The 17,442-nt window shown below is 60.6% G+C and overlaps 1 protein-coding gene across 2 annotated transcripts; it reads left to right on the forward strand.

Annotated features, from left to right (window-relative positions):
- Window positions 1-6: 6 nt before the first annotated feature.
- On the forward strand, window positions 7-15,691 carry SS18L1 (SS18L1, nBAF chromatin remodeling complex subunit). Of its 2 annotated transcripts, XM_015597135.2 has the most exons (10): window positions 7-4,946; window positions 5,641-5,725; window positions 7,013-7,157; window positions 7,532-7,729; window positions 8,641-8,802; window positions 9,112-9,216; window positions 10,089-10,178; window positions 11,738-11,857; window positions 13,688-13,815; window positions 14,413-15,691. In XM_015597135.2, the coding sequence occupies exons 1-10, from the start codon at window positions 4,606-4,608 to the stop codon at window positions 14,437-14,439; spliced, it is 1,401 nt and encodes a 466-aa protein (XP_015452621.1). In that variant the 5' UTR covers window positions 7-4,605; the 3' UTR covers window positions 14,440-15,691. The 2 variants fall into 2 exon arrangements, with proteins under 2 accessions (XP_015452621.1, XP_006922174.2); XM_006922112.3 differs by having other exon boundaries at window positions 13,688-15,691.
- The last annotated feature ends 1,751 nt before the right edge of the window (window positions 15,692-17,442 follow it).

Genomic DNA, 17,442 nt, shown 5'->3' on the forward strand with positions numbered 1-17,442 from the left:
AGGAGGCGCACGGGGTGACGCGACCCGGCCCAGCAGCCGGCTGCGCTCTCCCCTCGCCGAGGTGCTGACACTCCGAAGCACAAAGGGGCGCGTCCCGAGTGTGCGACGCCGTTCCGGCATACCTGCAGCCCTGTGAGTAGCGCGCGACACCTCGGAGTCGACCCGCTGGCCAAGCTCGGCCGCCCTTAGGCGCGTGTCGCATTGCTTTTCAGCGTGACACCGGGGCCAGCCACCACCTAACAGCAACTTTACAGCTTCTTACAGCCTTTTCCTGTGTTCTGTAAGTTTGGCCTCGTGGTTTTCTAGAGACACCGCGTGGGTTTGGGGGCATCTTTAACAAAACTCTTAAGCATTTAAGTTGAGACTTTAAATTTTCTGCTGTTTCCCTTTAGAAGACAAGTTCGGAATAAAAACCATGTTTTTTCATTTGAATTTTATTAACGTTTTTGTTAGCTGTGTTGATTTCTTCCTAATCTCGAGATTCTTGGGGTCAACAGCAGCATTCCTGAGTCCCCAGGAACCTCTGATCTCCCCTGATGACCCGGGCCCCTCTTCCTTGAGGACGCGGGGACTTTGTCTATTTCGAGACTACCTTTGCTGTGGCTGGTTTTGACAAATGAGGGCTGAGTGCACTCGGAACAGGAAAGAGGCCAGTTGAGAAGCAGCAGAAATACAGAGTTAAAAGCATTTTTGCTTGGTGAGCACTTATGTGGTGCTTGCTGCATACCAGACATTGCTCCAAGGGCTTTGCAGATGTTGGCCCATTTAATTCCTTGTGACAGCTACTGTCATCCCCAATTTATAGGTGAGGAAAGCGAGGCGGAGGTAGGCCAGGTGCCTGCCGGTTAGGGGTGGAGCCAGGAGTGGAACCCAGACAGTGGCTCCAGGGTCTGCCCCAACTGTGACACCCGATGCGGGAACGCTTGGTGAGGCGGGGGTTGGGTGCTTGGCTCAGAGGCTCACGTTGGCAATCCCAGGGGCCCCCAGGCACCTTGGCTCCTGGAGCTTAAGTGGGATGAGCTCAGTCCCCGTTCCTGAAGCCCCTTGGACTTCAGTGTTCGTCCAGGTGTTTCCCTCCACACCCAGCTCTATAAACCCCCCGTCTCTCGCACAGGTCCGAAAGGCTGCTGACTGCATCCGCGGGCAGGAAGCCAGCCTGCCGGCCTCCGGGAACAGGCTGCTGCTTAAGTACCATCTGGTTTGACCTGGTGGGGCTGACAGTCTACCCGTCTTGTTGTTCTGACAGTGGGTCTGTGTACCCCGGGCTCCTTCACTGGCAGCGTGAGAAGGGTCGAGAGGCGCATGTCCCACATGCATGTGAGCCGTGTCCACAGTGTGTGCTCGTGCTCCGAGCATTTCAGAAAGCCGTGGCTTTTCAGAGGCCTGCTTAGTAGTGAGAGAGCAGGAAGTGTACAACTTGTCTTTAGGGCAGGCGGCAGACCGGAACCGGTCCTTGGCCTCTTAGGAACCGGGCCGCACAGCTGGACGTGAGTGCTGGGCGGGCGAGCCAGTGAAGCTTCATCTGTGTTTGCAGCCGCTCCCCAGCGCCAGCATCACCGCCTCAGCTCCACCTCAGATCCTCAGGCGCTAGATTGTCATAGGAGCACCGGTCCCTGGTGCCACAGAGGTTGGGAACCGCTGCCCTATAGCACATCTGGGTAGGCTTCTGCCGGGCAAACTTCTCAGCCCTTAAGGCCCCGCTCAAATGTCCCGTCCCTCACGCTCCCTTGGCAGTCCCGTGCCTACGGTAGCGCTTTGACACATTGCTTAGGCTACCAAGTTGCATGTCACTGACTTATGCTGCTGTGTCCCTGCCTGGTGTAATGCCTGGCTTTTTTTTTTTTTTTTTTTGAGTAGAATTGCTGGATCATAGAAAAAACTGTATTTAATAAGAAACGGTCAGATTTTTTTCTGAAGTGGTTTCATTGTTTCGTACACCCACTAACAATGTATAAAAGTTTTGGGGGGTCTACTCTGTCACGGTCACAGCATCATCGTTGCAAGTGGTTTTTGTTTGTTTATTGTGATATTATTGTGACAAAAGAGCTTAGAACAAATTGACCAAAAATCAGAAGTTACGTTGCCTCGGTGCGGATGCTCTTGGTTTGGAAACTCAGAGTAACTGCTGCCGCAGAGGTGGAGAGCAGAGCGAATAGCCCGAAGCCGAGGCACAGCGGGCCTGGCACAATGCCCGGCACAGGTAGCGCCCAGGGCACCTTGGAGCATCGGTGACAGTGGTTCTGTCGGTGGCAGCATGTGGGAAAGGTGGACGTATTCGTTTTCTGTGGCCGCCGTAACATTACTACAAACTGCGGGGGGAGGGGTTAAAACGGCAGGGATTTATTCTCAGTCCCGGAGGCAGAAGTCCGGGATCTGGGTGTCCCAGGGTCGTTCCCTCGGGGGCTCTGAGGGCGGCCCTGTCCCAGGGCTTTCTCTGAGCTGCTGCTGGTCTGGTGGTTCTCTCCACCCACGCCATTTGTCCCCTCATCTCCAAACCAAGTGGCCACTTCTGCAAGGTTCTTAGTTCTGGCGTTTCTCCTGTCTTCGCCGGCCAGATGTCTCTCACAGTTCCGGACGGTGGAAGTCCGGGCTCGCAGTGCGGTGGGTTCCGTTCTTGGTGAAGGCGGGGACGCTGCCATCTCGCACCTGGGGCAGAGAGCTGTGGAGGCTTCACGAGGTGCTCTCCTGCCTTCCCTGTCCTCTCTTTCCTCCACGCTGGCGGTTTTCCCTGGGGATGCCTTCCCGGCTCCCCGAATCCCCCCTTCCCCACCTCCCACCCGGGGAGCTGGCAGGGCTGGGGGCTTGGGACCTCAGCTCCCTCCCCCGTGTGGCTCTGGGCCACGCCCAGCACCCTGGGGTCCGCTAAGCCACTTACCAGTGTCCATTTGCTTGCTGCTTCTAGAACCCTGTCGCTGGCTGCTGAGTGTCTGCCTCGCTCACCCCGCTCCCAGCGGGCCCGCGGGGGTTGGTAGCTCAGTGCACATCCATTTCGCTGTCTTGCACCCGACGCTTCCTGAGTGTGTTTAACTGAATTGAGACAGGGCTCTGTGCCCTGCTTTTTTTTTTTTTTAATAAACATTTATTTTTACTAGTTTCAAGTATACAGTACATCGCTTGGACGTTTACATAGTTCATAAAACGATCCCCCGATCGCTGCTTCTCCTGCCCCCCGCCCAGCCAGCGTGTCCGTGCCGGCCGCGCCCCTCTGCCGTGCTCCCCATCCCGTGCGCTTTTTTTTTTTAACACTTTAACATTTTCTCCTGCTGACAAATTTTGTAGCATTTCCTCACAGCTGATAAAAACTACAAAAACGTTTGTAATCTGCTTAACGTTTCAGCATGTGGTTCTACCATAATTCGCTTAAGTCTCTGGGCTTTGGCCATGTAGCACCCCCCCCGCCCCCCTTTTTGAGCTATTATGAGCAGCACTGAACTGCGTGTCCTGTGCAGAAAACATTTTAGCGTGACGTCCTGTGTGTCCTTGGGACGGAACTCCTGGCGGGTTGCTGAAGCCGGGCAGTCCTGTGAGGGCGGCTTTCGGGGAGGGGGGGAGGCTCTCGGGGTGTTTTTCCTTTGTTAATTAGTTGGAGAAAGAATCATAAGGTGTGAATGGCCAGCATGCCCTTCACCTGCCCCCAGGTGAGCCTGGCAGGCAGCTCGGGGCCCACAGTGCCCCCTGGTGGTTCCCGTCCCCGGTGGCTCTGGTCAAGGTGGGAAGTGCTGATTGGGGTGTCAGCGCCCCAGCAGAGAGGAGGCAGTTGCACCGTGAAGCACAGAGCGAGAAGGGCCGGCCCTGAAGTCTCGGGTGCTGGGGAAGCCAGGCTGGGGAGGTCACCTAGCAGCACTGACCTCGGCCCTATAGCGTGGCGGGGCCAGGCCCTCTGCACCCTGTCACCCGTGGTGGGAGGCTTTGGGCCCGGGGTGCTGTAGGAGCGGACGCAGTCATAGCGCGTTAGGTGGCCGCATTGCACAGGCAGAGGCCCTGGGGACAGTGTGCTAGGCTGTGCCGCGGTGGCAGGCGGGTGGCCCTCTCTGCCCCCTTGCTGCCAGGGCCTCACCTGCTCGGGGGCTGGCAGAGCTGGGCGCTGGCCAGGCACAGTCTGGCGGAGACGGGCTTTTCCTTCGGAGAATTTCTGAGCGAGGCCTTTCTATGGAGCGCGTGTTTGCCTTGGGCTCAGTTCACCTCGCCCTCCCAAGCAGGCCGATGGGTTGCAGGCCAGGCGCTGCCCCGTCTCTTCACGTCCAGGTGGACGATGGTGTACCCGGGCCCGCCTGCCTGGATGCTTGCTGGACCCTGGGCCCGCGGGGGCGGCCATGGCTGCCTTGTCCCCTCTGGGCCGCCCTGCCTCACTTCTCGGGGCAGTCCCCGCCCATGGTCCCGTCAGGCCTTCCTCCTCCTTCCCCTGTCACCCTTGGGGTGCCCCCCCCCAGTGGCCATCCCGAGGAGGTGGCTCTTGTTGGTCTTCGTGACACAGTGCAGGGACGTGAGCACTGCCCCCGGAGGAACCCCGTGTGGTCGGCTTCACAGACCTCACACCCTCCAGACCAGGCTCAGGGCCCAGGGCCCTGCTGTAGCTTCTTCCCACCCTAGGTGGGTGGGCGCACCATGCTCGGGGGCCCTAGACATGGTCGTGCAGGCTGCGCGGCCTCATCTGCAGGCGACAGCCTGGGGCCGCGGGGTTCTGACCCGGCACGTGGAGGGCTGTGTGCTCTGCACAGGGCTGCGGAATGCTCGGTCCTGCTGGCTGGGGCTGCCCATCGGAGTGACCGCGGGACGTGGAGTACTCATGCCAGTGACTGGAGCCAGCACCCCCAGCCCTCCTCCAGGCCACCGCAGACGCCTCCGCGCTCACGTCTGCTTCTCCCACAGATGCTGGACGAGAACCACCACCTGATCCAGTGCATCCTGGACTACCAGAGCAAGGGCAAGACGGCCGAGTGCACCCAGTAGGCGCCCCTGTCAGCCCGACACCGGGAAGGCCTCGCGGGCGCCGGGCTCCCTGGGTCACCCACACCCCTGAGAGTCGCCCCTCGGAGGGCAGCGCGCTGCCCCAGGTGGCCCCAAGGAGAAGCGGGAGGCGAGGGGGCTGCTGGGACGGCCTGGGCTGACGCTGCCGTGGCCTTGCGAGCAGTTGGCACACGCACCAGGGGACAGGGAGCTCCAGATATGATCTCTAGGGCCAGACAGAGTAGGTGCACGACCTGGCCGCCACACCCACCTAGAGGCGTGACGCGCAGCGCTGTCACACACCGGGGCGTTCTTCCATGAGCCTGAGCTTGGCCAAGCCGAGCGACACCATCTCCCCCAGCACCTCTTCAGGGGTGGGGGTTCCAGTTGGCCTGGTGCCAGGGTCACTTGGAGGATGATTCGTCCCCACCCTCCTCTCCACACAGACCAGGTGGCACTTCCCCTGTGGCCACCACCTTTCCAGCGTTTTGTCATCGAATGGGAGCCCACTCCCTGCCCGGCCCTGTCTTGGATTGCAGAGCGTTCTGCTGCTCGCCCTGTCCCCCAGTGTCCTCTGGGTCATCGTTCCCGGGTCTTGGCTGCAGGGCAGAGATGTCCTGGGTGAACTTTACTTCTGCTTTGGATCGGCCTGCAGGCTCCCCCTCTCACTGCGTGCCTCTTACCTGCCCGCAGGTACCAGCAGATCCTGCACCGGAACCTGGTCTACCTGGCCACGATCGCAGACTCCAACCAGAACATGCAGTCCCTGCTCCCCGCCGTGAGTGCCCGGGGGCGGGGGGGCGGGTCCCAGTGCGGTCAGGTGCTGCCTCAGAGCACAGGTGCGGGAGTGGGGATCTGGGGTGGCCAAGGTGACTGCCGGGCGAGATGGGCGGGTCTTCCTGTCACACAGGAGGTCAGTCAGTCAGACGGGTCCGGAGTGTGCTAGTCAGAGTCGTGCCATCGGCCTCTTCGGCAGAGGGGTGACCCCACAGGAGCCAGGCCTAGAGATGGCGGGAGGTGGCTCTCAGGAGGGTAGGTGGTGGCCCGGGTGCTTGCTTTGTATCGCGAGCTCTTCTGAGCGACTTGAAGCATGAGCCGGGAGCCTGCACGCTCGTGATGCAACAGCAAAGCGTAAAGACGCCCAGTGCGGTGAACCCTTCGCTCCTGTGAACACTTCATTTCTGGTTGACTTTTCAAAACGTGTTCTCCCCACGTTAAGTTATTGCTGCGAAGGTGCCGTGTCAGGCCTCTGATGCGGTCAGCGAGCTTCAGCCTTGGGAAGGACAGCCTCGTATCGACTGTGGGGCTGGGCGTCCCAAGAGAAACATGTCGCCGGGAGTGGCTTACCTCCCAGTGCCCGTGGAAAGTGGTGACATCGTACACACCACGATGTGTTTGGCTAGTAAAAATGTTAAACTAGTTTTGATTGGCCCGTCAAATCGGAGTTCCTCACCCCGCAAATACCAGCAGATCCTGCTGGAAACTTCATTTCCGAGGTCGGGTGTAGACCGTGCACCCTGGAGCTGCCGTTTGGTCTGCACCTGGGAGAGGAAGGGGCAGGGGGTCAGTGGTGAGCGCCGTCTCCCTCTGCACCCTACGAGCACAGGGGGCTGAGGAGTGACGGGGGCCGTGCCCACAGTCAGCACAGGACCACCTGTGCAAGGGCCCCGGGGCACGTGTGTGTGCGGGGGACACAGAGACAGCTGGCTGGCTGAGCCTGAGATGGACATAGAGGGGTGTGGACACGGTGGGCTGGCAAAGCAGCTCCCTGCACCGGGAAAGGGGGCCCAGCTTCGAACCTCCAGGGGTGTGTCGGTAGCTTGGTACTCATTTAGGTTCTGAGTGTTCACATTAGATGCTCGGTGTCACCTCTGTCTTGGCCTGCGATGTCCAGGCTGCTAATCCGGCTTGTCTGCCGAGTGTGCGAGCAGAGGCTCATTACAGACACTGGCCAGGTGACCGTGAGAGGTTGTGGCAGATCTCAGGGACTGCCGGGTCCCTGGAGTGGCTGCCGGTGTTTTTCTCTGGGTTGACTGTCCTCCCATGGCCTTCCTGTCGCCCGCAGCCACCCACGCAGAACATGAACCTGGGCCCCGGGGCGCTGGCGCAGGGCAGCTCCAGCCAGGGCCTGCACTCCCAGGGCGGCCTCAGCGACGCGGTGGGCTCGGGCCTGCCCCCACCCTCCCTCCTGCAGGGCCAGATCGGCAACGGTGAGCGCGGGGTGCACTCAGGCGGGGCTCGGGCTTCGGGCTGCTTCCTGGGACAGTCACTGGCAAGGCTCCCTGGCGGCCAGCAGCCACGGCGGGGTGCCCCTTGCCCCTCTGACCCCCGGTGGCCTGGGCAGGTCTGTGGCTGCATGGGGGGCGTGGCGTACAGAGAAGAAAGCCCTCCCGTTGGGTCGGGGCCACCTTGAATCAGGGCCTGGGGCTCCACGGCACTTTCTGGCTGTGGGTGGGGACCTGTAGGAGACCCTGGAGCTCTTACTGAGGGCCCGAGTCCTCCGTCCGAGGGAGCCGGGTGTGGAGCGGTGAGGCCCTCGGTGGCTTTACACGGATTGAAGGCCCCTGGCCCCATCCCCCCGCAGGTCCGAGCCACGTGGCCATGCAGCAGACAGCGCAGAGCACGCTGCCCACCACCTCCATGAGCATGTCGGGTGGCGGCCACGGCTCCGGGCCTGGCTACAGCCACTCGGGACCCGCCTCGCAGAGCGTGCCCCTACAAGGCCAGGGCGCCATCAGCAACTACGTGTCCCGGGCCAACATCAACATGCAGTCCAACCCAGGTAGTGCCCCTGGCCCGGCCCGTTTGCACCCCTGGCCCTGGGACCCTCCGGCATGCGCAGGTGGCACAGGGGGCCCTAGGGGCTGCGCCCCCCTGGGCTGTGCCCCAGGGCGGGGGTTGGCGGGTGCGGGGCAGGTGGGGCCTGGCTCTGGGGGCCTGGGCTGTTCCCCACGGCGGCCGCAGGGAAGGCTCTGAGGAGGGCGGGCTGCGCTCTCCCGTGGGGCCGGGGCTGGGCCCGCTCGGTGGGTGTGCGGTGTGGCCAGTGCACAGGGTGGAGGGCGGAGGGCCAGTGGGAGCCCCGGAGCCGGGGTCCGCACCGTGGTGGCACGCAGAGTGCTGAGTGCTTGGGAGCGCCAAGCCTGCACGGAGTCGCTGGTGTCAGACACAGCGATTTCGAGGCTAGTCCAGGGGGGTGTGGGGTGTGTCCCCGATTGCCTGGTGTTAGTGACGCATCGAAAATGGTCAAGTTTTGGATACACTGAGTCAAATAAAACGTATCACGAAAACAGATCTGACCTGTTTCTTTTTACTTGTTGACGTGGCTCACGTCCCCTTGTGCTGCTCTAGAGGGTTCTGAGTGGAGGTGACGAGTGGACAGGCGGGCTGGCCGGCCACCCACCAGGAGCCTGGGGTCCCAGGGGTGGGCAAGGGCAACGGGCTCCTGTGGGACAGGCTTGGGCAGTCTGGAACAAGAAGGCAGGGACCCGTGTTTCTGTCCCGTGCGGCTCCCGGCTTGGCAGTGTTCTGAGTGTCGCACGTTGTGGGAGTTGGTGTAGGGGTCGGTTGGCAGGAAGGGTGACGTGGACTTGAGGGGATGATCTCGTGGGGGAGAACGGGAGGCTCCCCTGGGGGAAGGTACAGTTGGGCCCTGGGGAGCTTCTCGGGGTCAGCGGGGTCTGTCGTGTCGCCCAGTGTCCATGATGCACCAGCAGGCGGCCTCGTCCCACTACGCCTCGGCGCAGGGCGGCAGCCAGCATTACCAGGGCCAGCCCATCGCCATGATGGGCCAGAGCGGGCAGGGGAGCAGCATGATGGGGCCGCGGCCCCTGGCGCCCTACCGGCCCTCACAGCAAGGTATGTGCCGTCCACGGGCCTCTCGGGCCGGGCTGAGGGGTCACGTGAGGACACTGGGGGTTGGAGCCGCATGGAGCCCCGAAGCCAGCATCTTCCTGGAGGTGGATGAGGCTGGAGTCTGCCATGGGGGGCGGGGACAGGGGCCTGTGTTGGTAAGAGGAAATCCGGGGTACCAGGGGCTGAGCATGGGGATAGCACCTGGCGTGCCCTGGATGGCATGGTGGGTGTCCCGTGACCCGAGGCCCACTGAGGATGCTCTCGCGAGGGCGGAGAGTCTCATGGTAACAGCCGTTCCCTGCCGTCCCCCAGGCTCGTCCCAGCAGTACCTGGGCCAGGAGGAGTACTACGGCGGCGAGCAGTACGGCCATGGCCAGGCCGCCTCGGAGCCGCTGAGCCAGCAGTACTACCCCGACGGTGAGGCCCGCACGCGCTTGGGGCTGGGGCCTGGCGGCTTCGGACCGCTGCTCCCGGCACCAGCCAAGCATCCGGTGTCCCCTGTGCCTGAACGTGACTGGGGGCGCAACGAGGGCAGGCCGGGCAGCGGTCAGACCGGGCAGCACAGGCTGCAGCCGGTCGCCTCCATGGGTGCCTGGTCCCTCTTCCCGAGGCACAGCGGAGTCTGAGGCCGGACGTGTCCTCTGAGCAGACGGTGTGTCTGCTTCAAGGGAGGAGCACGGCTTTGTCATGAAATGCCCTCAAGAAGGTGACGGGCCTGGCCTGGCTGTTGTCGTTAATACTCATCTTCCAGCTGGTCAGTTGTCACGTCTGCAGATGACCTTCCTTTTAATCGTCTCCTTTACTGTTAGCAGCCCCGACAGTTTTGGAGGTGGCCCTTAAGGAGGTCACAGTGGACGGTGGGTGTGAGGGGAAGGGCCCCCGTGGGTCCGTGGTTGGGTGGGATGGTGGCTGAGACCGGGGTAGGGTGAGCCACACCCTGCCACAGGGTGGTGACAAGGCCTCTGAGGGTTCACGGCTCCCCAGATACCCCCAGGACGGATGGGAGGGCCAGGATGGTGCAGTGACGCCGGCAGCTGGCTCGTGGCTGCTGGTGCTTGTCACGTTCCGGGCCCTGAGCATCGTCTGTCCTCTGCGAACACGACGTGCTCACTGTGTCTGCCTTCACCTGAGGGGACCAAAGCTGGGGACCTGGCCCAGTCTGTGGGGAGCTGGCACTGTGACCAATCCTGGACTCTGCCTGACCCGGCCCGCTGCCCACTCAGCTCCTGGCTATCTCTTTGGGACCACTGGCCGGGCTGCTGACCTCCCTCGTCCCCATGTGCTTACAGGACATGGCGACTATGCCTACCAGCAGTCCTACTCGGAGCAGAGCTATGACCGGCCATTCGAGGAGTCCACACAGCACTACTACGAGGGCGGTGAGCGCGCGCCGTGCCGCACACCCTGGCCGCCGGCTCCGAGCACGCGCGTGGCTGGCGTGGGCGGGGAGCTCGGGGTGGCGGGGAAAGGCCGGGCTGGGTCTCCGCGTTCTGGGTGCGAGCTTGTAAAACGAGAGGGTTTGGTCGTGTTGGTGTCACAGGGTGACCGACTGTTTCATGACAAGGCCAAGTATGTAGAGTCCCCAAGACAAGGCCACAAGTCTAGCTCGAGCTGACAGGTTACGGCAGATGCGGCTGGGCAGCAGCAGGACGGTCAGATCTGTGTGTCCCCTCGCGGAAGGCGCGCGTGGCGGGCGGGGCCAGGGGACCAAGAGGCCAGACGCCGCAGCGAGGACGGAGCAGTGGGGGCTCCTGTTGCCCGAAGCCCTGTCCACATTCCAGGGTGTCCCTGGAAGGTCGGGGCCGGCAGTCCAGCTCCCCACTGAAGTCCAGCTGGCGGTCGGCTCAGGGTGGGTCAGGCCCAGGTGACAAGCCAGGGCTGTGAGTGCGTCTCGGAGCCCCCTCATTCAGAGGCCACCAGTGGGTGGGGACCTGGACCCCCAGTCCCCTCCTGACCCAGGCTGGGGGTGCACAGGGTGTGGCCTGGGCACCTCTGCCAACACCGCCGGCCAGGCGAGGCGCATCTCTGGGCTGGGGGTCGGCAGCCCCTGCACGGCGCCCGTCAGAGCGTGGTGGTGACATGCGGGAGCCACTCTCTGGACGGAAAGCCCTGGGTTGTGGGATTGGGCAGTAACGCGCAGCTGGTTCTTGAGCGGGTGCTGGCTGCCCGGGCCCGTGGCGCGAAGATGCAGCCCGCCCCTCAGGAGCCCCCTCAGGAGCCGGGCCCGCAGGTGGCTCGGGGCCACAGTCGCCATCAGGGCTGCTGCAGAGCGCACATGGCTGCCCTTCATGGCCATGAGGTTTGCAGTAGCAGCAAAGGCGGGGCAGAACCAGTGTCCACCACGGCATGTCCAGGGCACTGCGCTGTTAGGAGTGGTCCCTATGGGCTGCTGCGGCAGATCCTCCAGATCACGCCAAGTGCCAAGACCGGGGTGTCTGGGGTGCCGCCTCCTGTGTAAAACAAAGGGAAGGAAGGGCACACACACTGCCACCGACCTCTGGAGGACAGCTGGGAACCCTGAGAGCGGCTGCGGGCTGGGCTGGGCTGCAGCGGCCCCCCCCGACCACTCGGGGCTGCCTGGCCTGCTCCGTGGTCCTGAAGCACACGGAAGCACCTGCCTGTTGGGAAGTTACGTGCATCTGAACGTGCCGAGTGTGCTGGCTGTCACTGAACTGGAAGCGCCCAAGTTCCGTGACCACAGGGCCATCCCGGGTGCTTCTCAGGGCTCTGCCTGTGGTGACTCACGTGCCTGCCCGGGGTGGACATCGGGGAAGCAGGGGGCCGCCACGCCGTCCCTGAGATGCACCCCTGCTCGGAAGCTGTTTTTATAGGAGACGTCGGCGAGTCAGTCGGCTGCTCGTCAGTTCCTCACGGTGGGTTTGCAGCCGCGTTTACTGACGAGCAATTGAAATGACCTCGTGTCCCCTTCACCCTGCAGGAAACTCCCAGTACAGCCAGCAGCAGGCGGGGTACCAGCAGGGCACAGCCCAGCAGCAGGCGGGGTACCAGCAGCAGTACCCCAACCAGCAGAGCTACCCGGGGCAGCAGCAGGGCTACGGTAAGCGAGGTGCCCGCGGCGCCTGGCGCCCGGCAGCGCTGTCACTCGGCGGGTGCGCCTGGGCGAGCTTCAGGGTAGGCCTAGGTCTCCAGGAAGCTGCGGGTGGCACACGGCACGCCGCTGGGGACCTGGTCCGTTGCCGCGGTGCAGTTGTCAGCTCGGAAGCCAACGTCGGTGCATCGCTGTGGCCTGAGCCCAGCTGGTTCAGAGCACCGCTTTCCCCGGAACGTCCTTCTCCGTCCCCGGGCCCACCTGGCCCTAGGCTCCAGGCTCGGGCGCTTTCTCAGGGTGTGCCTGGGCTGTGGCTTTGGGGAAGGAGACCACAGGGGCGGGGTGCCCTTTTCATCACCTCCCGTCAGCGTGACCTGCCTCTGACGTTGACACTGGTTGGTCACTTGGGGTCATCTACTAGGTGTCCCTGCGAGTTACCCCCTCTCCCCCCAGTCTTTTCAGGGGAGTCCTGGAGTCAGGGGCCCATCCCGGGGCCGTGTCTCCACCCTCGCCACCATGAGTCGCTCGCACTGTCCGTTCGTGTACGTGGACAATGGTCTCTCACGGGGGCTTAACCAGCACCTGCTTGTTCTGTTGTTCGCCATGGCCCAGCTCTGCCTCTTGGGAGCTCTCTCGGTGGCTCCTGTCCCCTTAATGGCCTGTCCTTTTGTTCTGGGACCACAGTATGGCCCTGCCCCAGCCGTGGGAGCTGCCATCTGTCCAAGGGCCCTGGCTCCTTTTACTGGGGACTGGGATTCAAAACCAAGATCCGGTGTGGGGCCTTCGGAGCCCAGCCCCATCTCCTTTCACCTGAGACAGCCCGCACGTGGGCCTGGCAGCAGCTTCTGGCAGCACCTGCCCATCTGTCCGCGGGGTTCACGGGAGGGGGCCCGGGCCAGAGCCAGCTGGTCTGCGCAGACCTGGCGCCATCAGCAAATACTGCTCTCAGGGCTCGTCAGGCTGGAGCGTGGGCTTTGCAAAGGGAGAGACCCCGTCCTCTAGAGAGGCACGGACTCGTCTCCCTGGGCCAGGCCGCCCCACACAGCTGAAGGTTCCGCCAGGGTCGTGACCCGCGTGTCTGCCCAGAGTCCTCTGGGGCCTTGACCCCGGGCCAGGTCTACCCGAAACAGCGCAGCCTGGCCCCTTCCCGCAGGTCACGTCTGCTTAGAGCCCCAGAGCACATGGGGCTCTCCTGGGTCCTCACCTGCGCCCGAGCCCCCAGCCATGCTCCCCAGAATCCTGCTGCTTTCCATGCGTCTGCTGTCACAGGAGGGTGACTTCATAGCGTGCCACCACTTGGCGGCCTTGTAGACTGCTAACATTTTAAACACACAGCAAAAGCTGGCCTCCCGGATGTGGGGCGAATGGGCGGGTGCTGAGCTCAGGGCGTTCGCACCCCGGCTGGGTCTAGCTAACCCCTGCCCTCCTCATGGCCAGAGCCGCCCGTCCCCCCGACGCGCTTGTGCCTCTCCTCCCGGGCCTGGGGCAAGGGTTCAGGTGGCCCCACAGGAGGGTCCTGGCGAGGCCCAGCCCACACAGCCGTCACTGACAGCATTTTCTGAGGCTGTTCGGCCGCTCTGAGCCTCCGCCCGTGGAGCTTCCCCGGGAAGGGGCGCTGTCTCCCGCGCGTGTACAGTGACCACCTACGGGACGCCAGGCACTCCCAGGAGGCAGGCGCGGCGTACGGGACGGCGGCCCATCCGGGGGTGGGGGTGGAGGCGGCAGGCACAGCCCGGGTCACGTGAGACCGTGGCGGCAGCCTGTGTGGGTGCCGGTGTTCCAGAGACTTCCAGAGGACAGGGAGCGGGCGGGTCAGCCTCACGGCTCCTCGTGTCTCAGGTCCAGCCCAGGGGGCGCCGTCGCAGTACTCCAGCTACCAGCAGGGACAAGGACAGCAGTACGGAAGCTACAGAGCGTCGCAGACGGGCCCGTCCGCGCAGCAGCAGCGGCCGTACGGCTACGAGCAGGCAAGGCTTCCGGTGCTCCCCCTGCCCACGCGGCCAGGTGTCCCTGTGGGCGCGAGGAGCGAGGAGGGGGCCAGCTGGCTCCTAGGGTCCCTTCCAGCGCCAGTTCTCTGAGCCCGTAAGGTTTGTAAGCACTCCCTCTCCGTGGACGCCCACGCTGCTCGCACGGCGGGCTTTTCCTGTCGTAAGCGCGGGTCCTCCCCGCGTCCCCGGAGGTTCGCGTGTGCCAGCGGAATCGCTTCTGTCGCGTGCCTGGGACGCTGCAGCGGCTACACAGATGCGGCTGCACTTTCAGGGCCTGTGTGTCACCAGACAGAGCGGGACGCTGTCTGGGGGCCTGTGTGGAGCCAGGCAGATAGTCCTAGGACGAGGACCCAGAGGGCCGAGGGACGGCGACAGGTGGCAGAGCGGGCTCAGACCACGCTGGGGAAAGCCGCTCGCCGCCCTGCCGTGTGGGTCTGGGCGGGAGCTCGCCACCGGCGTGCCTGCTGCGCCTCCTGCATCTCACCCTGGACGTGGTCCGCGGCGGGGCCTGTCCCCCTTTGGGTGTGGACCCCTTTACTCATGACGAGATACAACCTGTGTCCTGGTCTCTTGCAGGGCCAATATGGAAATTACCAGCAGTAAGGAACACGCGTTCTTGACGGAGCCTTGCCGTGGCGTGTCCGTCCACCAGGGACGGGCCATTGGTGGTTCCGGCGAACTGGGACCCGTTGGCCGCCCCTTCGCCCCACGCAGCGTCGCATGTGAAGCGTGCACATTTCGTGCTGGGCATGCCACCAAACATGCACCGAGGCACGAGACAGCACCGCTGGTGTGACTTACCTGGTGCTGTGTATAGTGTTGTACGTCCACACGGTGAATGGAGAGGCTGCCCCTTCTTTGTCCCCCCTCGGTGTTTCTAGCTAGCTTTAGGGGTCCTCTCGTAATCAGAGTATTCTGAGCCCAGCGATGGGACGTCTACAAGATGCCATAGTCCGCGTATTCATACACACAGACCATAGGTCTACTCCTCACGCAGTTGTAATGTGGGTTGTGAACTTGTCTCTCACGGGCTCCCCCGCAGCTGGACACACTCGCACAGCCCTGGACGGCGGCCTCTCCCTGCGCCTCAGTGGGGGGCGGGGCACCTCCTGTGTCTGGGTCAGTCTGTTCCGCAGTGGAAAGTCTGAGTGTGCTTCACGTGAACGGTCCTTGCCTGTGTCCCTCGCCGATCCCGCTTCTCCACAAAGTTACGTTTTGCTTTTAGAGTCAGGAGCGCCCATGGCTGCGTTCCAGGTGTGGGTCCACGGCGGCAGCATCCCATCAGCCCAGCCCGGGGGGCGGCCGCACCGAAGCGAAGCAGGAAGTCCTCCGGTGTGGCTCTGCCTTTGACCCCTGTTTATCCTGACGGTCATTTCTGGGATTTGAATATTTCATAGGCCCAATTCTAAATTTATCATTTAAAATATCGATACCGAATTTTCCAAACAGTTGGCACGGTTGTTTATGTTGTGTTATTTCTTCCAGGATCTGCTTGTTTAGATCTCCAAGCGAGTGTTTCTTTTCTTTCAGGGATATCTGAAATTCACATCTCAGTTTTAAAAAGAACCCCAGTAACTTCACTGTGTTCTTCCTAGGGAAAAAGGAAAGGTTTTATATAGAGAAATTTGAGTAATTTTTACATTCCTGGGACGTTGAATCCCATTTAAATGCTGTGCAGACGTTAAAGACAGCTCACTTGGAAAAGTCTGGTCAGAGGAAAAATCCTGCATTTCACTAAGTAATACCGACAGTTTATTAACTTTTACTTGGATAATAATATCCGTATTTACTGTGAATCCTTTATGGACATCTTTGAATAAATGCTGATATATTTCCAAGAACAACCAAGAAAATACAAAAAATATCCAATTCTTGATACGTTAGCTCTCCTGGGATAGATGCGCTTATTCTGTAGGCAGTTGGGTTTTAAAAACCCTTGATACTGGTAAGGGCTTAAACATACACCTCTGTTAAATTACTGCCTTGGGAGTTCTGCATTGCTAAGTGACACACATTAGCGATGTCATCTCCCTTGATTTTGTTCTGTTCTTTCCCAACAGTTTTCACAGAATTTGCAAACTCGATCGGGGCCTAAAATTTCCCATTTAAAATGTCAAACATCGTAGATAACTGTGAGAATATTTTTATTCCTTGCCATTCTGGGAATATGCCTTTTACATGTGGTTTTTTTAAAGTGCTGTATTAATACTTTTTGAAAGAAAAGGACACTTAAAAGTTATCCTGAAACTTCAATCTGAAATGTCTTACATTAAGAATTTCTTGAATGTTGTGTATATATTTTAAAAAGCACTTTGTGAAATAGTTTGTACATTTATTTCCTAATTTATACATGATTTTTGGTGTTAATATATTTAATTATCGATAACAGAACGTTTATTTAATGTGTTGTTCGTTTTTATGTAATATTGTGGGGGAAAGGTGATGCCAGCAATTCCTTTTCATTAACTGTATTTTCTGTAATACAAATGTTTGCAAAGGCTTAGGCTAAAACGGAATTGTTTGTGCAGTGTGGTGGATGGTGCTGTTTTTTTGATGACTACTTTTACAGAAGGCCAGGGAAGGAAGACTTGGAAAGTGATGCTCATTCTTTCTCCTGTTGCCCCTGACAAGCCAGCAGGTCGTGAATTTGAAAAATAACGACCACGGTTTTCCGAAGTATGACAACTTCATATAGGTGTGCAAAAGCTCATCACCCATCAGGGTGTGCTATTTGTTGACCAAGGCCGTCTTTGGACTCGACCGTTAGAGAGCACTTAAGAGCTCACAATTAGGGTGGACAGGGTCCTGGCCACCTCCAGGGAAGCCTTTGTGTCCTGTAGGTGGAGCCTCAGCGCGCCTCTGATTTTGTTGGCTTTTATTATGAGTTCGAACATTGGACATCCATTCAAAATTATTCACGAAGGAAGACCATTTCCATTTCAGGTTTGTTAGCCACTGCTTCATTTCTACGTATCGAACAGGTCAAATTCGTCTTATTTGTGAGCACAGGACATTTTTGAGAAACATCTTTATCGACTCCTTTTTTTTCCAGTCGGAGTTTGCATACAAATTGTTTATGCTTTTAGTGTAATTAATAAACCGGTTCTTCAAAAATCATCCTAAGACGTGAGATTTCGTGAAGTGAATGGGATGTGCCATGATTTGAACCATGATCTGCACCCAGGTGACAGTCATGAAGTCTCTCCATGGAGTCCCCTTTCTGGAGAGCCTGCTTCCCGGTCGGAGTCCAGCGGGCCACGGGGGACGGGGGTATCCCAAGGGTGGGCTGTCATGTAAAGACTGACGACCCCGGGAGTCACACTGTCCCGTCTCAACGCGTCCTCACCGGGAGCTCTCTGTCCACGCGGAAGGACGAGATACTGGAAGAGTCTGGAAAGGTCAGGTATGTGACGGAGACGGGACCCCTGAGGGGCACAGCATCGGGGAGAGAGCAAGAGGGACGACTGAGCCGGGGGTCCTGAAGAGATGGACGGAGGCTGGAGGGCGGACGGCCAGGCTCGGTCTCTCCTCGACCTAGCCCCGGGCCCCGGGTCCCCGGAGGCGCCGTCCAGGCCCCGCGTGGTCCTTGCCCCGCCCCTCGCTCGG

Source organism: Pteropus alecto, unplaced genomic scaffold, assembly GCF_000325575.1.
Source record: "Pteropus alecto unplaced genomic scaffold, ASM32557v1 scaffold45, whole genome shotgun sequence".
Classification (NCBI taxonomy): Eukaryota; Metazoa; Chordata; class Mammalia; order Chiroptera; family Pteropodidae; genus Pteropus; species Pteropus alecto.